This window comes from Protopterus annectens, chromosome 10.part0, assembly GCF_019279795.1.
Source record: "Protopterus annectens isolate FY-2018-M chromosome 10.part0, PAN1.0, whole genome shotgun sequence".
Taxonomy (NCBI): Eukaryota; Metazoa; Chordata; order Ceratodontiformes; family Protopteridae; genus Protopterus; species Protopterus annectens.
Window position 1 is genome coordinate 1,168,255,750 of NC_056744.1, and position 21,000 is coordinate 1,168,276,749.

Here is a 21,000-nt window from a genome sequence, read left to right on the forward strand (position 1 = left end):
ATGGATATACACAGTAACTTTCGTGCGACACTTTTGTGTTTCTGACTTCATCTCATTCTACATATGTTTTTCTAATACATATAACTTGTGCAACTTATTTTAAGTGTATTAGAGCAGTAGCTGTTATATATCATATATCCCTATTTGTACCCACATTTGTGGCATACTTTGTCCAGGCGTCTTGCATTAACTGGGTTAGTGTGGTATGATATTACTACATTTCCTGTACTTGTTGACTGATTGTGCTACATGATATGTTTGTGAAAACATCAGAGCTACGTATATTTGCTATGGTTTAGTTAATTAAATAAACTTTGTGTACATGGAATGAAGATGGTCCTGGGTTCAGGAGCCTTACAGAAGAAGTTTATTTTGTTGCTGGGCAGAACACAGGCCCGTTGGATTACAGAGTGATTAAGGCACTTTCAAAGCAGTTGTAGCGGTTTTGCATGGAGCTAAACACTACTAACTTCCGGTTACAGTTTCTTATACTCTATTTAGCTTCTAAATTCGCTTACCCCAGCGCAAACCAGTGAAACCAGCTTACTGCTGCTTAAAAGTGCACCTACTCCCGCTTGGCCAGCTAATTTTGCTTTAAAAGAAAGAAAAAAGGGTTGATAGGGAAGAGTGGTGAAAAAGGGGGTACAAAGAGGGAAAGACAGTAGGCAAGATAGCTAGGGATGTGCAGTAAGGGTGTAGGGAAGGGTCCATAGCTGCCCATTTCTTCTACAACCCAACAGCTGTGCATATGCAATGAAACTGGAGAGTACATTTGAACACTCCAACCCTGGGAGAGGGGTGAGGACAACAATAATATGTTGTGATGCCAATTCGAGCCAGATTATATATGTGCCCAGTGGACGTAATGTGTGCAAAATGAGCAGCTATGTATGGGGCGTGATTTTTTTTTTTTTTTGGGAACAGATTTCTCTTTTTTTAAGGAGAGAGTGGGATGTTGGGGAAGGAGAGTAGGTATGCTTGGGAAGGATTAGTTGGGTAGGATGACAGACAGAGACAGACAAGGCAACAGGGGTGGTATATGACACATAATGGGGGACACCTTGAGTGGGGAGGGGTGTTTGGGAAGTCCATGAAGCCATGAAGGCTGAATGGAAACAGTGGGACTAAGGAGTCCCACACACATGGAGCAGTCACCACTGCTGCCTTCACAACCCAAAGGTGGCTATGCTGGGGGCTGTGTAGGAGGGCAGGCCTCATGCTCTAATTGTGCCCTTCGGCCCTCAAGCTGGCATAGCTGGTCTCAAAACTCCATATCAAGCTCTCTACGCACCACGGCCTGGACCTGACGATGGGTGACATGTTCCTCTCCACGCCCACTCCCAGGGGGGGTGAGCCCCATCCCCTGCGGTGGTTACACCAAAGGTGGCACAGGACCAACAGAGGAGGAGGTTCCAGGCTGGGCCCCAGACATGCTGGTGCCCGATGCCATGGCCAGCTGAGGTGGGACTGGTGGGTCCACTGGGACCGGCCTTCCCATACGAGCTATGTTGTAGCAGGTTTATGACAAATATGGGTTAGTAATAGTCAACAACATTTGGGATTAGTTATAACAGCATGCATATGTATTCCCATTAACCCAAAATACCAGATTTAAAACAGTTGCAGAGCAAGCAGAACACATGCATACATGAAACAACAATGGCCATTACAACAGCATGCAGGTTTCATTGATGGCAACAGGCAACCAATATGGGTGTATTTTAACATGGCACATGCATAGAAACAAATGTGAATATTTATAAACCACTGGGCCATATGTCCCAACATAAGTTTGGAGTGTACACATACCGATTGAGGTGTGTTATTGGGCTATTTTTGCACATATGGTAGGGGTGAGAGAGAGAGTTCAATTGTCAACTAATATATCCTTGTAGTTTTCACAACATTCTTAGTCACTGCAGTGATCTGTCCCTTACATGTATTATTACACTACCCAATGGCCTTATATTATACACTGGTATGTTTATAGATTATTATATACGTGGCCTGTGTCTTACATACAGGCATGACAAGATGCAGGTGTTAATGCAACATATGTGGAGAATTGCTCTCATATACTTTGGGTGAGGTGCTAGAATGACAGGTTTGTTTTCGTATACATTCTCTGAGTATGTACACGTCTGACTATCAGTTATATGTCATTAATGGCTGCCTACAACACTGATTTTTCAGGGGAACAGGGTACCAGGCTGGTGATGTGGGCCATTTATCTGGACATGCTGGACAGCTTGGAACTGTTGTGGGGTATGAATATGCATACAACTTTCTATTTGAACATTCTAGCACATTGTGTACAATTGTTGGGTGTAATTATGCATACAGCTTTCTATCTGAACAATGTAACAAAATATGTACAGATGTGGGGTATGATTATGCACACAACTTACTAGCACTCCCAGGATTCAAACCCCTGCTGTGTGTGACAAACAAATTAGAGTTAACATCACAGTAGACTGCGGTATCAGGGAACTGATGTGAAGCTTTCTACCATTTTCTGTGTAAGTCTCCCTCACTTGTAGAATATGACTGACCTCTTGGCACTTCCAACATTGCTATACAGAACTTCATACACATTTTATCTGCATACCAGTGTGGGTAACACTGCTTAATACAACAGTACTATTTATAGTATGCAACAGTTCAACAACATATGAAAAAAGAGTAAACAGAAGCACTCCAGGGGTTATACCTTTATTCACAGAATATTGCACATTTATTTCTATTGGTACGACACTTTCTAAGGCTCTTATATTTATTTGTTATGACAGTACATGCTAAATAATTACTATCCTGCCTCGCGACACAGCCTTTGCAACCTAGTATCATGGGCTTGCTGGTTCGCAGCCCACTCATCTGCAGCTGTCAGTGAAATACAGTGAAATTTAGCCATGCCTATCCATAGTATACACAAGCTAGGCAATTATTAACTACTTAGTAAAATGAGTACTTAGTACTGGGACATTAGGCATCTGCTGTGACTCCTGGATCCACTGTTCCAGTACATCCCCCCTCCACTGCTTCAGGTCAGCATGGCGGTGCCTGACATGCTCACCAGTTCGGGGGATACCTTTGGCACTGGTGAGGTCTTGGGTGAGACTGACCCAGGCCTCCGTTTTATACTGTGAGCCCTGGTACTGGCCCTGCAGTAATCTCTGCTCAGGGTATTTTACCAGGAGCCATACCATGCATTTTGACTCCTGGATGCCCCAGCACTGTGCTCTAAATTGTGTGCCTTCACCCACACCAGCCATTCTGCCTACAGTAGGAAGCTACAACCAGTCATGGGAAGTATTCCCACCTGTGGGGTTTAAATACAGCCAATTTCCTGCACATTTCCATGATTAGCCAGTTTTGAAAATGCTAAGCTATGGGCACACCTGATTACCTAAGGTTGGCAGTGTTTAAAGAGGTATACCACTAGGCAGATTGAATTGGCTGCCCCACACATTGCTTGCACTTACTAAGTTGAGCTGTGCTGCGGTTAGCATTGCTTAATAGTTAATCAGCACTATATTTGCCTTTTGGCAGTGGTTTATTCTTCATTACAGGTTATATATGTGTCTGGTATCTGGAATTCATGTGTACATATGCTGCATGGGGTCCTGTGGACTTCTACACTTTATTACAATAACACCTCAAATCTATACTTACTGCAGTACTCCAGTTCACATATTTATGTTTTGTGGCAGGTTATACAACATCACACTGTACATAGATTCAGTTCACATGTTTGATTTGATTTTCCTTTGGTGAGGATTAGTTTGCTGATAACTCATTTCTATGCATTGCTATGATGGCTTAGTGGTTAACTACTGTGACTGTGGTGTACAGGGTCCTGAGTTTGAGCCTTGCAGAAGCAGTTTATTTTGTTGCTGGGCAGAACACAGGCCGTTGGGTACAGAGTGACTGTGGCACTTTAAAGCAGTTGCAAGTGAGTGTTAGTGGGTTTGCATGGAGCTAAGCAATGCTAACCCCCGGTTACAGTTTCCTACACTCAGTTAGCTTCTACTTTGCTTAATCTGTGTAGGCAATGCTTACCCCTGTGCAAAGGCACTTAACCACACTTACTAGTGCTTATATATGCTTACTACTGCTTATTTCTGCTTAAACCTGCTTACTAGTGCCTTATTCATTATGACACTGACACTTCACATGTGCATTTAATGCAGTACTCCAGTTCACATTTAAATGTTATTTAGTAGGTTATACAGCAAAAAACTGTAAAGAAATGTTCATATACAGATTGCACATGGTAATTGGTATGTGCTGCAGTGGGACTCGAACCAGGAATACCTGCTCGTTAGACAGATGCTCTGACCACTACACTATTGCTGTGCTGTTTCATTTGCATATATCTTCCTTATTATCCTCTTCAGACTTTTAAGCTGCTTTAACTATAGCTAGGCGATGGGCACACCCACGCACCTACGGTTAGCTGTACTCGGTGTTTTAAAAAAATAATGAAGGGGTTTCTTCTTTTTATTTTTATGTCCTGTTGCTGTTGTACACATGGGGGACTGTTGGTGGGGATATGCAGACACCTATGAGTGGTCTCGCTCATTTATTTACACTTTCTGCTGTTCTACTTTGCAGGGGCATGTTTATTCTGAGAGCTCTGCTCTCAGACACGCCCCCTGCACTCATCCACGCTCCGTGTAGGATTAAGAGTTCAGGCAGCCCGCCTTCATTAATATACATGGCGCGCTGCCATCCTCCTCCTAAATGGCCGCTTCAGTGCAGGACTAGACTAGTCCTGCACAGAAGGTTAGTGAATCCAGGGGAATATGTCACAATGGGTTGTTTTCATTTAAATACATGTATGACTGCCTATGTCATAAGTGATAATTCAATAAAAAATGTTTCTTGTTTAAAAAAAATAAACATTTAATTGGTAAAGTGTGAAGTACTTAAAATGATAGTCATGTTCTGACCAATCCCATTGTTAAGCTTAGTGTGTATAAATTAATTTTATGTACATTCATTGTATAACAGAAAGAACAAGGAAACTAAGAAATGCAAATATAGATCACTTTTCAGTGTTTTGTATGTAATGGATATAACAATTCTGAAATCATCTCTATCAGAGAAAAAGTACATCTACATTAATTTAAAGCCACAGTAATAATAAAGAAATGTGTAGTATGTTTTTCCTACAAAGACAGCACAGGTGTATTCATTTATATTACAAAGTTTAATATTTTCTTCTGTTATCGTAGGTCTGTCAAGAATCTCTGGAGACTACATGCAGATGCACAGGTATGTGTGAATGCAGTATTGCTTATTAACAGTTCTTATGTATTTATTAGACCCAAGATCGATAGACATCGATGCAGTTCATCTTGTTACTTGCACTATTCAGTGAAGTGAATGTTTGAGGTAAAGTATTTGTCAATAGCTAACAGTGTTAAAGAAATCCTGTTCACAGGTATCATTGTCACTGTCATCAGACTAATTGTTTCCTACTTTTACATGGAATATGGGTGTCATCAGGATTAGTCAATGTGACCAAAATGACATTAGCATGACAAAAGGGATGGTAAATAAAATGCAGGAAGGTCTAGGTAGCCATAGAGTGGAAAAGAAGTGTTGGTGTGTGAGCAGAAAGGAATACGGCTATTTCTTAAAGGGGTAGCTATGCAACGTCATATGCCATGGGAACTAAGGAAACTTAATACCATATGCAATAAGTTATGAATCAAACTGCTTTCATAATTAATGAATACATGACATATGATAACTATTATTATTATTTACTTTTCTTGACCATTTTATCCACACTAGAACTGGCCTGTTTTAGGAGAGATGTGAAATGATATTCATACTCAATAAGGGTCATTTTGTCAAGGACAGTAGGAGAAAATTTATCCTACTTTTAATTGATAAGTGTTGTGGGATCTCTTCATTCACCTGAACTGCCATGGGGACACTCTCCCTACTATAATTACACGATTGCCTGTCCTCCTAATCTTCTTTATCCTTTCTCTTGGCCTCTCTTCTTCCATCTACACTTTCATCTTGCTTATATTCTGTACCTGTCCATTTTCCTTACCCTTCCTACTGCTTTTTTTGCCTGCTTCACTACTTTCCTCTCTCCTTTATTTCCTACCTCCATTGCTGTTACATTGCTTTTCTCTGTTCCACACCAATGCACTCTTCCTTCCATGGTACTTTCCTTGAGCCATCCCAGTTGCCTCATTGTTTGTTCCTAGTTTTTCCTCTGTCTTTTCATTTACTGTTCTTCCTCTCTGTTTCCTCCCTTGTCCTATCATTCTGTATGCCTTTTTTATGGCAGCATTCTCTTCCACCTTCCTTCTCAACTAAAAACTGCAATCATCTTTATGTCCCAATCTACTGTGTATTTCAGCAATTTCAGATGGTTAGATGTAGTTTACAGCCACCAAGTTGCAAGGAGGGAGGTAGTAATGAAATCAGTAGAAGATTGCAGGAATGGGTAAAAAAATCACATTTATGGGAAATATCAATATTTTTGGAGCTTTAGTTTTCTAGCAGTTACATTTGCAAAGAAAAATACACTAGAGAGCACTCAACCAAGCTGGCTTCAGCCAGCTGACAGAAGGGAGAACCAGAAAATGGAGGATTCTCAACATTTTGCTGTCCTAAAGGAAGCCATGTACACAAGCAGGTGAGAAGTGCACCCTTAGCCAACAATGACAACAACCACTGTGTGGTTCATTGTGAGGAAATGGGATAATTGATACAAAAGCAATATTAAGGTCTGCTATTGCAGGAAAGTTGATGGCAGTAAGATAGGATGACATGATGAGGAAATGAAGAGCAACTGGGAGCCAACTTAGCGAACAAGGTCCCTGTGTGAAAACGAGCATTGTCATAGCAACAGAAATCGGTCTCTGCATAACAAGCAAGGTCAAAAGAAAGAGAGAGAGAAAAAAACAGCGTGGTTTTATCAGAGTTAAAGAAAGTAGTGAGAGAAAAAGAGAAGACTTAAAAGAGAAGGTGAGGAGTGGAAAGGCAGTAGGAGGAAGACAAGCAGAGAGCTTATGATGTATGACAAGCATAAATAAACAAACAAAAGGAATTTGTCACAGGCTTAAAAGTTAGAAAAATGGCTTATTTTGGTATATTAGTTAGTGGAAGACAATAAGGCAGACATCCACTAACTCACTGAGCATGGTAGGGAGTACAGACGGGGTGCTGTTAAAGCAGATTATACATGAGCCTTCATATCAACATTCGCAAAATAAAAGAGAGAAAATGGTACCAGATTGGAAGAGTAGAAAAGGAGCATGATGGGAAACTAATTAATCATGGGCTAGGACAAGAAACATGAGGTGTTGGTGGGACTGAAGAAAGACAAGGTACAGATCATGGATGACATATCCACAAGGCTTCTGAAGAATCTTATAGTCATACTGTCAATCCCTCTCAGAGATACTCAGACCTGTTTTTTTTACCTGCCCTGACTGATCTCTCATCAGTGAAGAGATTCCAGATAACAAGAAAGTAGCTACTTTGGTTCTATTCAGTAAGGTAGGGTCGGTAGAAAATCACCTCCAGATAGTTACAAACCTGTTCATATTACATCAGCAGTAATTAAAATAATGAAGACAATATTGAGGGAATTACTGTTAGAATTTTTTGGAAGTCAACAGCTTCCAGAATGAATACCAGCAGAGGTTCATAGCCCATTTATCATGCCAATCCAATAACCCAAAAAGAAGAAGCAAATTCTGCACAAACAAAACCACAATGTAACCAAACACCATGGGACCAGTCCATTAGGAAAGCCAAAAATTAAAGGCAGCTGATAAAAGTTATAAAAAATGTGTGGAACTTTAATTTAACAACTAATAAAACCCACATAACATCCAGTGGTTGAGCATTTTCATCCAGTAAGCTTTAACAAGGACTTCTTTAGAACAGGAAGTAGTTGGCTCAAGCTGTTTAAAAAACCTCACCTCCTCAGTGCTCATAAAAACTCTGATTATATACCAAACAAGAGCATACTGCATAGCTTCAGTGAAACACAGAAGAATCAAAGTAAAGACACAGTTGTTTAATATTACTAAATGTAAAAACTAATTGATCAAGTTGAGAACAGTAAATTGTTAAGAGTGCGATATTAAAAATATTTGAAAAACAGATTATATAAAACCAGTTGTTGTGAACACCAATGTAAGTCCAGAACAGAGGTGCCAAAACAACAACAACAATGAAATTAAAGTTTGGCAGCCCTCAGTTTAAGGACTGGTAAAATAGAAACCTGGTCATTGATTCCAGGGAGACAAGTGGCATCCAGCCTGACTTGCCAGTAATATTCCTTGTATTCTAAACAAGTTTCCCAAGCTCCACCCCTGGGGGTAGGTTTAACAATATCAGATGGCAAAAAATGAACTTATTGAAAGACGCACAGGACAGCGAATGCTCATAAAGAGCATTTTTAGAATTCTTAGACTGAATATCATATACGTGTCCGTTAATTCTTTTTCTAAGAGGGCATTCAGTTTTGCCTATATAGAAACCAGGACAGGATTCACACTTAGTCAGATAAAGTACTCTGCTCATGTTACAATTTCCTTTACAAAACAAATTTGGTCAGCTAAATTATTGTCCAAACCAGGCAGTTTAAATCCAAAATATAAGGACAATATGGACATCTCCCACATTTGTGAGTCCTGAGGCTGGGAGCCTTAGATTTTTGGGTAGATGTTTTTTTCTCAGATCATTTCTTTAGAATACTACCCAACTTGTAAACAAACACAGGCAGCTTACCAAATTTGTTAAGAACGTCAGCATTCATTTAAAAAAATGTGCCAGTTGTTTCTGATGATGTCAGTAATCTTGAATGTGGCCCCTTGGTACTTCACCACCAAGGCCCTAACCCAAGAGTCATGGCTACAACCAAATTGTCCTATATCCATGGTCAGGGTCAATGTCCAATATTAAACTAAACCTCAAAGGTCTTTCTTCCACCACTTCTTTAATAATCGTGTCAATAAGAGGGTCCGAGTGTCCTCTCTCAATGAACATGTTCTTATGATTGTCAGTTTCTGTATTGAAATATAATATAATATTAATATAATAATAATATAATATAATAACATGGTTATTTTATATTGTGAATTTTAGAGTACAACTCAGTACACACACCACACTAATATACAAGTGTCCTATTTACCATAGTTATAAATTTACTTTTCTCATCTTATTCTTTTTTATATATTCATATGGTCTTCTATTTATATGTTTTTTCATCTATTAGCCCTGCCAAGTATACCTAATATTTATTATTTACAAGTCTTATTATATATAAGTCACATTATTTAAGTTTATTTTTGGGATATAATAACCCACATTGTAGTTTAATACGACATAATTATAATAAGAAATATATTTAAATGCTTAACTAATTAAAATATATCAGTACATATTAACAATATATAAATTATAAAATATATAATATATGTAAGACAACATCAGTAGTTTTAAGTATTTATATGCACAGTAGCACTTTTGACAGTGGATTAAATAGTAGAAACACACCAATGGGTTAAATTCAGTTTGGATAACCTAACTAGTTATATTCATTGTTATATTAACTGGTTCATTGAATGATTGATTTGATTGTTGTAATTGATTAATTTGTTAATTATTGAATAATCACTGCAGTATTAGAATAGTATAAAAATGTGAGGCACTGTTTATTAATTATTCTGATGAAGTCTGCTTAGGGCAGATGAAAGCGCTCAATTTGGTGGATTTTAAGCTACATTAAAGACTATCTGTTTGTCTGAACGGAGCTTCGTATTCATTTTTGTTTGCAGTTTGGCTTTTTCTACATTTGTGTTGGTTTTTTCGGAGTCCGTCAACTCACAGTGGTAAAGACATTTTTTCGTGCAATTCACCGTTAATACTACTTTTATTCAGTGTCTCGGTCATGGAAAAAAGTTTAAATGACTCTACTATCGTTGGCTTTGATCTGGAGCTCAACGATAGTGCTAACTTGTTGCAGACCCAGCGAGAGGTTTCTCGCCTCAGAGAGGAGCTTTCTACACTCCGTGGGGATCTTACAAAATTAATTGAGCTATTTTCACAGGAAGACCATGTAGAAAGAGTGAGACAGAATGAGAATGCCGTTGCAAGCACCTCAGCGCACCCGGTGACGTCATCTCCACGCTCGGTCTCAGGGAGTTATGGTGGAATGAACAGAAACGACGGGGTGGAATTGCAGAGTAAGAGAAATATCGTTGACAGGGATGGAAAGCTGGTGGGTAACAACGGAACATCGCCGCTTGACAACGGAGGACAATCTCACTCAAACAAAAGCTCTAAAGGTACTGTAAATATTAACGTGCAAACGACAGATATTACGGCACCTTATTTAAACAAGTCACGGCAACCTGTGGGGGTTGGTGAAAGTCACTCTACAAGTTATAAAGACATTTTAGAAAGAGTTTATGTGTTTGATAAGTCTTTGAACTCTAATCGTGATGAGGTGCAACAACTTAAAGGAAACACTTTTAAAAGCAAAGAAGAAACATTGCAAGACAAGATTTTTGACTTTGAGAAAATGTTATATAAATATAAATGTCTACAAATAGACAATAATTATCTACATCAGTGTTTGATTAAAAAGGTAGTCCCTCAGGGACTAAGGTTTTACAAATACCCATTTGGTATTAATTATACAGACAATGTTTTGGCAGATTTTTATTCTTTTTTTGATGACTGTGGTTTTGCTTTAATATCTAAACTTATCAAATACAATGAAGTGCAGCTTAAGAAAATGTTGAATGAGGTTAACTGTGTTCAAATGGAAATAGTGAATGATTTAGTTTTTGAACAATATGAGGGTTTATATTTCAAAATTTTGAAAAGAATAGAAAGTAAAGTTGAAAAGGTATATGAAAGGAAACAGGGCAAACTATTAAGAGACAGAGAACAATATAAAAAAGGTAAAAGCTACCCTCTCCCTTTTCAAAAAGTATGGAAAAATACAGAAAATCAGGTGAAAAGGAAGGATAGGAACACTTTCAATCAGAATGAAGGTGGGAGAACTAAGAGGGTGGAATTTCATGAAAGATTTGAACAAGGGAAATATACAGAGAGAAGAAATGGTTATTTGGACGAATTAGATTCCTTTCATGAACCAACAGAAACTTTTTTAGGGCCTCGAAGATCAGAAAGATTAGCCAGCAAACAACTGATTCCTTCGGATCCAGGCCCACAAGAACACATGGGTGGGAACGATTTTGCATGGAAAAACATGGGAAGGAGAGGGAGACAGACATAATTAGGCAAGAAAGTAATGGGATTACCTTCCAATATAAAGGTTGCAAGATACACAACTATACGAGCTTGAAATTAGAAAAACAACATTTTGAATTATTTTCAAGGGGATTTAAATTTGTTAGGTCCACTCGTGGGGATTTAGCAAACATATTGTTGGAACTGAAGTTATACCTTAGAAAATTGAATTTAAGTTTAATTAATAATCAGAAAGAACCTCTTAACAAAAGTAACAAAAATATACATGGTGGTATTTCTGAGGGAGATACTGTTTTCACTTCTCCAATTTTAAACAGGAGTAGTATTTATAATCCCCCACTACATCCGGTTATTAACATTTTTGAAACCATAGTAACCAATGAAATTTATGAGACATATGGAAAATTTAGAGGAAAGACTACAACTAATAATTTAAATAAAGCTGAAATAAAACTCCTTGATTCCTTAAGGGAAAAGGTTGATTTAAGGTTTATGCAACCGGATAAAGGAGGGGGAGTGGTTATTTTTCAACAGGAAGCATACAATGATGTGTTAACTACTTTGTTGAATGACAAAGAAACCTATACAACTGTTTCATTTAATGAAGTCCAAATAGCTTATAAAAGGATAGACTCACTGTTGGAAGAGTACCTTATAGAAAACAGGATAGAAATTGGGATTTATAATTTTTTAAAACAAAAGTATCTACGTATACCCCAATTCTTTGGAATACCTAAAATTCATAAAAATATACTGGAACCTCCTTTTCATCCTATAGTTTCAGCAAAGAATTCTAAGACCCACCCACTGGCAGTATTCATTGACCAAACACTAAAAGATATTGTTAAAAAACAAGAACATTTAGTTCAAGATTCATGGGACTTCCTGGGTAAAATTAATGAATATTTGTGGTCTGAAACTTGCAAACTGGTTACTGTAGATGTTAGGGACCTTTTTACGTGTATTCCTAGGGATGTGGGGTTTGAATATTTTGAGAACATTGTCCATAGATACCTAGAGGCTTCAACTGATACAAAACTATTAATATTAGAGTTGACAGAAGTAGTTTTGGATAATAACTTTATATCGTTTCAGGGAGAATATTATAGACAAGTGATGGGGGTAGCTATGGGGCAGCTTGTGCCCCCATATATGCAAATCTTGTCCTCCTTGGTTGGGAGGAAAAATACATCTTTCCTAGTATATTTAAGAAAAATATCAAAATCTATCTTAGGTTCTTGGACGATATCTTCCTTGTTTGGGAAGACGATGATGAAAATGAATTGGAGGAATTCATGAAATATATTAATGAAACCACCAATTTTTTGTCATTTACCCATGAAGTACAGGATCAAAGTATTAACTACTTGGATATTACTGTAAGTAAAAAAGTAAAAGGTTTCAAGTCGAATATTTTTCGAAAAAGTACCTGATGTAATAGTTACCTTCATTTTAACAGCCTACACCCGTTTCATCAAAAGAAAAGTATTATTAAGGGGCAGGCTGTTAGAATTGCAAGAATGACCTCAGAACGTAAGGATTTATTGAACGAGTTTACATTTCTGATGGAAACATTTTTAGAAAGAGGATATCCTAGAGAATTAGTTGGTGAAATTTTGGATGAAGTATATACAGGGTGGGGTAACAAGTATAAGCCCCTGTTAGGACAAAAATTAACATATAAAGAACATCAAAGTCATAACACAAAAGATTTTTCGAGGGCATGTATTACAGAATACAATGAGTTTTCAGATTGTTTTACTAAAATTTTAGAAGAAAATTGGTCCATTATAAAGACCAACAAAGAAATATATGAAATTGTTGGAAATAAGCCATTACTGACCTATAAGACTGGCATGAATTTTAAAAGATTATTTGAGAGAGATAGAATTATATTTGACAAAAACACAAAGAAAGGAACAACTAAGCGTGGGAGTTGTCGACAATGTACATACATTAATCAGGCTGAGGACATAATACTCAAGAATGGTCTTAATAGTAAGGTATCCTTCTGTAAAGGCAATTGCCGTAGTAGGATGTTAGTTTATTTAGCCACTTGTACTAAATGCACCTCCTTCTATGTAGGTAAAACCGAGAGGGCACTAAGGGAGAGAATTTATGAGCACACCAATGACATCAAGGTGAAAAAAGAGACCAGTGCCCTCTATAAACATTCTGTAAATTGTGAAGGTTTTACAGATTTTAAGTTTGCTATTTTAGAATTAATGAAAACTGACACTAGGGGAGGTGATTTTAAGAACAACCTACTACTGAGAGAGATCAAGTGGCAGTTGAGACTGAAATCAAATTATTTTCCTGGTCTCAATGAATATATTAATATAAAGGTGATACTAATTGATAAAGCTGCCTCAGTTTGATCCTGTTCTAATATTAATATAACATTATTTATTTGGACCATAAATGATTGTTTTTATCAACAAATTTTAGATATTTATCATTTTTTAATATGTTATAATAACAACATATAATCTGATTAACATTAACTAAAAGGTTTTAATGATGAATATTTATTATTTTTTAACTAACATTTTTATAACAACATGGTTATTTTATATTGTGAATTTTAGAGTACAACTCAGTACACACACCACACTAATATACAAGTGTCCTATTTACCATAGTTATAAATTTACTTTTCTCATCTTATTCTTTTTTATATATTCATATGGTCTTCTATTTATATGTTTTTTCAACTATTAGCCCTGCCAAGTATACCTAATATTTATTATTTACAAGTCTTATTATATATAAGTCACATTATTTAAGTTTATTTTTGGGATATAATAACCCACATTGTAGTTTAAAACGACATAATTATAATAAGAAATATATTTAAATGCTTAACTAATTAAAATATATCAGTACATATTAACAATATATAAATTATAAAATATATAATATATGTAAGACAACATCAGTAGTTTTAAGTATTTATATGCACAGTAGCACTTTTGACAGTGGATTAAATAGTAGAAACACACCAATGGGTTAAATTCAGTTTGGATAAGCTAACTAGTTATATTCATTGTTATATTAACTGGTTCATTGAATGATTGATTTGATTGTTGTAATTGATTAATTTGTTAATTATTGAATAATCACTGCAGTATTAGAATAGTATAAAAATGTGAGGCACTGTTTATTAATTATTCTGATGAAGTCTGCTTAGGGCAGATGAAAGTGCTCAATTTGGTGGATTTTAAGCTACATTAAAGACTATCTGTTTGTTTGAACGGAGCTTCGTATTCGTTTTTGTATTGAAATAGTCATCATCAGAAATCATACATGATAACAATGTGATCAATTGTAATCAATGTGATTGGTCCCCCTTAAAGTACCTACACCTAGATCTAGCTGTTCAATATTTTTATGAAAACATTCTCACTATTCTAAAAAGTCTAGCTTCAATTAGAAAGATACATGTAAACTCTAAACCAGTACTATGGCTCTCTAATGATACCAAAAAACTTTTCAGAGAGAGACAGAGCATGGAAACATTATAATGACACTAAAAACCAAAATTCACTCCAAACCTATAATCAACTACATAACCAAGCCAAAAAACAAATTAAACATGACAAAAAGCTTTACTGTACAACAACCAACAACTGCACCAAAACAATCCCCAGGCATTCTGGAGAGCTATCAATCTGTTGTTAAAAACCTGGTCAGTCCAAAACTCCAGCTCCTACCATAACCAACTCCACTGATTGTATAGCCTCACAATTTAAGTCATACTTTATCAATTCTATACTAACTCTTCTTATTAATAATATCAATACATTACTGTCTGAACCTATAAAATCTGTAGCTAACTTTCACCACAACAGCAACATATCACACAGAATCTGAAACTAGCCTGAAATCCTTCTCCATCTATCCAATCCAAGCCTGCACCACCCTGCTGACCAACTACTAACAACATTTGTCAGACTAGCAGCAGACACTATCTGCTACCCTGTATCTCTCCGTATTAACAAGACTGTTACAGAGCAATACATCCCAGAGTCTGGACAATCTCCTGTATCACTCCCTTGACCAAAGGTGACACCTCCACTGAGTTTTCAAATTACAGGCCTATTGCCATCACCCCCCTCCAGCCAAAAGTCTTGAAAAATGTACACACACACAACTACTTAACTAGCTCCTATGCAACAACCTCCTATCCACATCCCAACATGTTTTTTGACCAAAACATAACACCACAACAGCCCTAGTCAGTTTCATCAATTCAGCCAACCAGCATAGAAACAATGGCCAACTTGTCTCCTCAGTTTTTCTAGACACATCAAAGGTTTTTGACACAGTATCCCACCAAAAATGTATTAACAATCTAGCATCCTTAAACCTCTCCCAATCAGCACTCTCCTGGATCATTAGCTATTTATCTGACCATCAGCATGCAGTCAGGTGGCAGAATGAACTCTCTACCCTACTACCCATCACAATAGGTGTGCCACAAGGCTCAATTCTTGGTCCACTTCTCTTCCCCATTTTCACAAACTCTGCACTGCCACTCAACATGCAACCATTGTCCAATATGCAGATGACTCCTCCCTTATCTGCTCAGCTGCATCCCTTCCAGAACTCCTAAAAAACACAGCAGTCCTTACTAGATATTGAAAAACACCTGTCAGACTCCCAACTTGTTCTCAGTCTAAACAAAACAAAGCTTACACTCTTTGCAGCAGTAGAACACCTGATCACCTTCCCCCTTTCATCGTCTACTCTTCCAATAAAGCCAAAATCAAACCCATCCAGCACACTAAACTCATCAGGGTCACAACTGACAACAATCTCAAATTTGACAAACACCAATCATTAGTTTTCAAAGAAAGTCCACATTAAATTAGGTTCACTCTACAGAGTCAAGCCCTACCTAGCTGATATCACCAGGCATTCCATTCCCAGAACACACCTTGTCTCTACCCTCTTATATGCCTCACTAATACTTACCAATGTCAGAAAAACAGACTTAAACAAACTAGAGTCATGTTTTGCTGCAAACCTCCCCTATAGATCTCACCATTGCACTGCACTCCACCAATTAAAATGTATGGAATTATCAAACCTGCTAAACTTTAACCAACTGTGTCTAGCTCATTCCACCCTTCAAAATCCTGAAAATTGCCCAGTTCTCAAGGACCTAGTTCAAACCCACTCCAGCCATAGATTACTAAGATCCTCCAATAAACTACTTCTCAAAGTAACTAAATCCAATAATATTCATGGTGATGCTGTTTACTCCAGCAAAATATCTACCTGGAACGCAATGCCTCAGAATATACTGTTTACCACAAATTCATCCAAATTGAAACTACTACTTAAGGAGCACCTAACCAACACCTGGGTCTGCCCTTGCAATAAACCAGGCTAACCATACTCCCTTCTATAACAAACGATCCTATAATCCCGTGTTATCGCTTTTTCCTTCTTCTCTAACTACTCTCACTTTATAATTCTTGCTATGCTTACACGAATACTTACAATTTTCTTCTAGCCTTGCTATATTGTATGAGTACAATACTCTTATGCTTCAGTACTTCTCTCTTTGCTATGATTCTCTGCAATTTTTCACTAGGGACATGCTACCCAGTAGATGCATAGTCACTCTCCTCTAAAAATTGTACTACCCATGACACTCATTTTTATGACTCAGTAGTTTCTGACTCTAATTTCAACATGAATTATTGTCAGCTGTTTATTATAAGCTAATTGTACTTCAAGAAATCTGATATTCAATCATAATTGTATTGCTGGCTGAAATACTGACATGCTTTATTTTTCAACTGTTCATTCTTATCTGAAATGTACTTTATGAAATGCGTTATATATTTGTAATTGTATTTCTCTATTCTTTGGAGCTTTTCTCTCCGGGCCTCCGCTGAAAATGGTCCAGTAGCCCAGTTGGACTTCTCTGGTAAAAAAATGTAAAATAAACCCTCTGACCAGACCCACCTTTTGCTTATAAGGATGAAAGCTGGAAAAGTACAAATAGGAGTTGCAAAATATGGGTTTACGATAAATAGTGGAAGTACTGTCTTTTTTATATATGGTCATATCCAAGTAGTTAATAAAGTATTCACTGACTGTGAATGTAAACCTCAAAAACTGAGTTGTAGAGTTTAAGTAATTGACAAACTGTGCAATCATATCATCTTGACCACTTGTCCCACAGGATAAAAAATATCATCCAAATATCTAAGGCAGAGTTCTCAGTGGGCATAAAAAGGATTTTCTTTGAAACCATAAGTACTCTCCCAATAGTACATGGCCAAGTTGGCAAACTGTGGAGCCCAGGCCGCATCCATAGTGACTCTCAATTCCCAAGTCTGTTTGTGAAATCTCTATCGGAAAATATAAAATTGTAAAGTTGCAGTCCAAAACCAGGAGCTTAAGTTCTGAAAGTAATCAAATGTCCTATCCTGTAAGGAATGCATTCTGAACAAGTGTTTCAGTAAAAAAAAATTCAACCCTAATCCTGAGGTATGCAAGTGAACAAATCTACCAAGTCTACTGTAAGAAAGCGTAGGTGGTTACTGTATAGCAACTGCTTGAATCGTCTTAAAAAGACCCATAAGACTTTAGTAAATGTAATGGAGTATATGGGTTTAAGAGAACAATGCAAAATAGAGCCAATGGGTAGGCTTTAGACCGTTGAGCCTCCAGAACTAGCCTTGGGGGGATCCCTGATATCCTTGTGCACTTTAGGTAACCTAAAGATTGAGGGAGTAACAGGATGGGTATTGTATAAACTGTTTTTTTTAATACTTTTAATCTCACACTCTTAATTTACTGTTTTCAACTTGATCAATTAGGTTTTTACATTTAGTAATCTTTAAACAATTGCATCTTTTTTACTTCCTTGCGTTTCACTGAGTCTCTGCAGTGTGCTGTTGTTTGGTTTCGAATCAGGTATCTGTCCCTTTAAATTTTAATTAGAACTGAGGAAGGAAGAGTTTTTAAACAGCTTGAGACAGCTATTTCCTGTTCTGTAAGTCCTTCTTACAGCACATGGAATGAAAGCACTCAACCACTGGATGTTATGGTAGGTTTTATTCATGTATTTTGTTTTTTATTAGTTCAATTTTTTATAGTGATCATCTGCTGCCTTTCATTTTTGGCTTTCTTGGTGGATCAGATCGCACAGTGTTTGGTTATATCATGCCAATCCAGTTTATCCACTTCTGTAACTGTACAGTATAGGGGAAAACTATTAGGTGTTGTGTACTTCACCTTCAAACAAACATCTAAGGCTGCTCCCACATACATTTAACTTACAACATAGGATAGATTGAGTGTAGAAAAGGCAGGCAGGTGTATCAATGAATGTCTCAATAGAAGGAAGAAGATGGACAGAAGTTAATAGTGAAAAGGAGCAGAGAAGGGGTGACATTAGCCAGCAAAGAGATGGTAAGTGGGGTTCAGAAAGGATTAGTCCTAGCTCAGTACTCTTTGGCATATTCACAATGGATATCACCAGTGGTACTGATGGCATGGATAACCTCTCTATGGATGTCACTGGAACCAGGGAATGACATCAGACTGGGAGAGGCATGTACTGCAGTAGGAAGCTACAACCTGAGCAAGGGCTGAGCAAGGGACAGCTGGGATTAAATGTTGCAATGTGCATGATTTTATGCCTAAGGATCAAGAATCCTAGAACTGTTAACTAGGTGGTGAATTACAAATTCAACACTGCATAGGAAGAGAAAGATTTAGGAATCCTATTTATTGCAGAAACTAGTTATCAGGTCAGAACAGAGAATTTTATGGTAAATATAAACAAGAATTTGGGATGTATCTAGAGATGAACTGATGAAAAAATTAGAGGGGTTATCTTAAGCATCTATATTGCAACATCAAAGCTTTAATTAATTAAATAACTAAAGCTCGATCTTGTAATATATGAAACCAGAAAATGTCAAATGTCCGTTTCCACCCAGGGAAACACTTCCCTTGGCCGCTTCAAAAAAAAAAACTTTGTGTGCCCCCCACACCCCCCTAACTAGCTATACCAACTCTGAGATTGTTCCAAATTGGAGAAAAGGGCATAATCCACAAAACGGCCAAGGGAAGCTCTTCCCTGTGTTGAATCGGCTGTTCGACATTTTACAGTTTCTATATTACAAGATCAAGCTTTAGTTATTCAATTAACTAAAGCTTCAATCTTGTAATATAGACCTGGTCTTAACACTATGCAGATCACTGTTTAGGTCATTACTGGAAAACGTGGAAAAGGGAAAAGGAGATTAAGGCTCAGCCGGTTGAAAGGCTCCAAGGGAGACTGTCAGGAATACTAAGGGGACAGGAGGAGAAGGAGTGCTAAGAGAAGCTTATAGATCTGGATTTGTTTGTCCTAGAGAATAAAATGAGGTGGGCAACATGATATGAGTATATAAAATAGTGATGGGCTGAGTGAAATGTTGACCTGATAAAGAAGAACAGATGGACATGAGATGCACTCCTACCAGACTGATGGAACCAACTTTAGTATAAACATGGGGCAAAACATCACAGAAATGATGCTGAATAAAATGAAACATGTTAACAAAGGAATTGATTTATACTGTAGAACCACTGAGGCTTTCAGGAAGGAATGGGATTGATATTTGAAGGTGAGAAGGGTGGAAGAAACCACAGAAAGGTGCTACCTGTATCAGAAGTGTAGGCTAAATTAGCTAGTCCATGGCATAGTGGAGTAAAGACCTAAGGAGGATACAATTATCCCAGGTTTGATTAGCAGCTGAGGTGTATGAGGCATGGCAGGGAAGAGGTGGGTGTGGACCTGAGTGCTCCTTGTGTTAGATTCCTGGTGGACAATGGATAGACTTATGGGAGTAAGTCCAAAAATGGAAATGGGTAGATATTAGCTAAGTTGCCACTGAGGCAGAATAATGTGCCACACATTCCAATTACACATCTGCCTATAAGGATTTACAGGTGTGAAAAAGACAGAAATGGGATGTTAGGACTTAAAGTAAAAAAAAAACCCTAGCAGGTATATGACACTGCACCAGGATGCCTCAATATTCTCTGCATTTCTGAGCATGGGTCAGTATATGTCTGAGGGTATCAGGAGTATCCAGTAAATAAGGAGAGACACTGGTGGCAGTCAATGCTCAGCTGCAGGGAGAAAGAAGTGCAGGCTAAATGGACAACTTTTTGTTATTCTACAACACACACATGTAGAGTAGAATCACTTTCATGGTTACAATTTCAAGCCTCAGTCTTGTAGTTATCGTAAGATCTGTAGGATACAAACTTCAGTTTAAACAATAATAATAACTGCATTTCTGTTCTACTTTTAGCATTACTGTCGAGAGTACATCGCTGAATGGATGAGACTGAAGCTTGATGTTCTTCTTTGCCCTGCACTTTGTCCTGCTTTTACCATTGGATACCCTGGACAGTTTTTAGGTAGGCAACTCTACACCTTTAAGTCACCATGATAGTAAACCTCTGTCCTGTCTGAGAATACATAGAGTAGGTATGTTGATACTTTATTGTTGCTGGAACAGCATGAAAATCTCATAAGGTGGAAAAAGAAGTACCGTTGCACTGAAGTTATATACTCTGGATATGTTAGCTATGCTTTATGTGGAGCTTCTGAGACTTTATTTCAGTATTACATTTTTTTGCAAACAGTGTATCATGTAAGTAAGTTGTTTTGTTTTGTTTTGTAAAGTACTGGAATACTAAGGTCATGTT

At 37.4% G+C, this 21,000-nt stretch overlaps 1 protein-coding gene across 1 annotated transcript in view; it reads left to right on the forward strand.

Moving 5' to 3' along the window:
• The window catches only part of LOC122813538 (vitamin D3 hydroxylase-associated protein-like), a gene marked incomplete in the record, with an annotated part of 1,040,187 nt that extends 1,019,431 nt beyond the window's left edge, over nucleotides 1-20,756 (forward strand). The window contains 2 exon segments of the mRNA XM_044085913.1: nucleotides 5,238-5,277; nucleotides 20,601-20,756. Of these exon segments, the coding sequence (XP_043941848.1) occupies nucleotides 5,238-5,277; nucleotides 20,601-20,741 (181 nt within the window).
• Nucleotides 20,757-21,000: the final 244 nt, after the last annotated feature.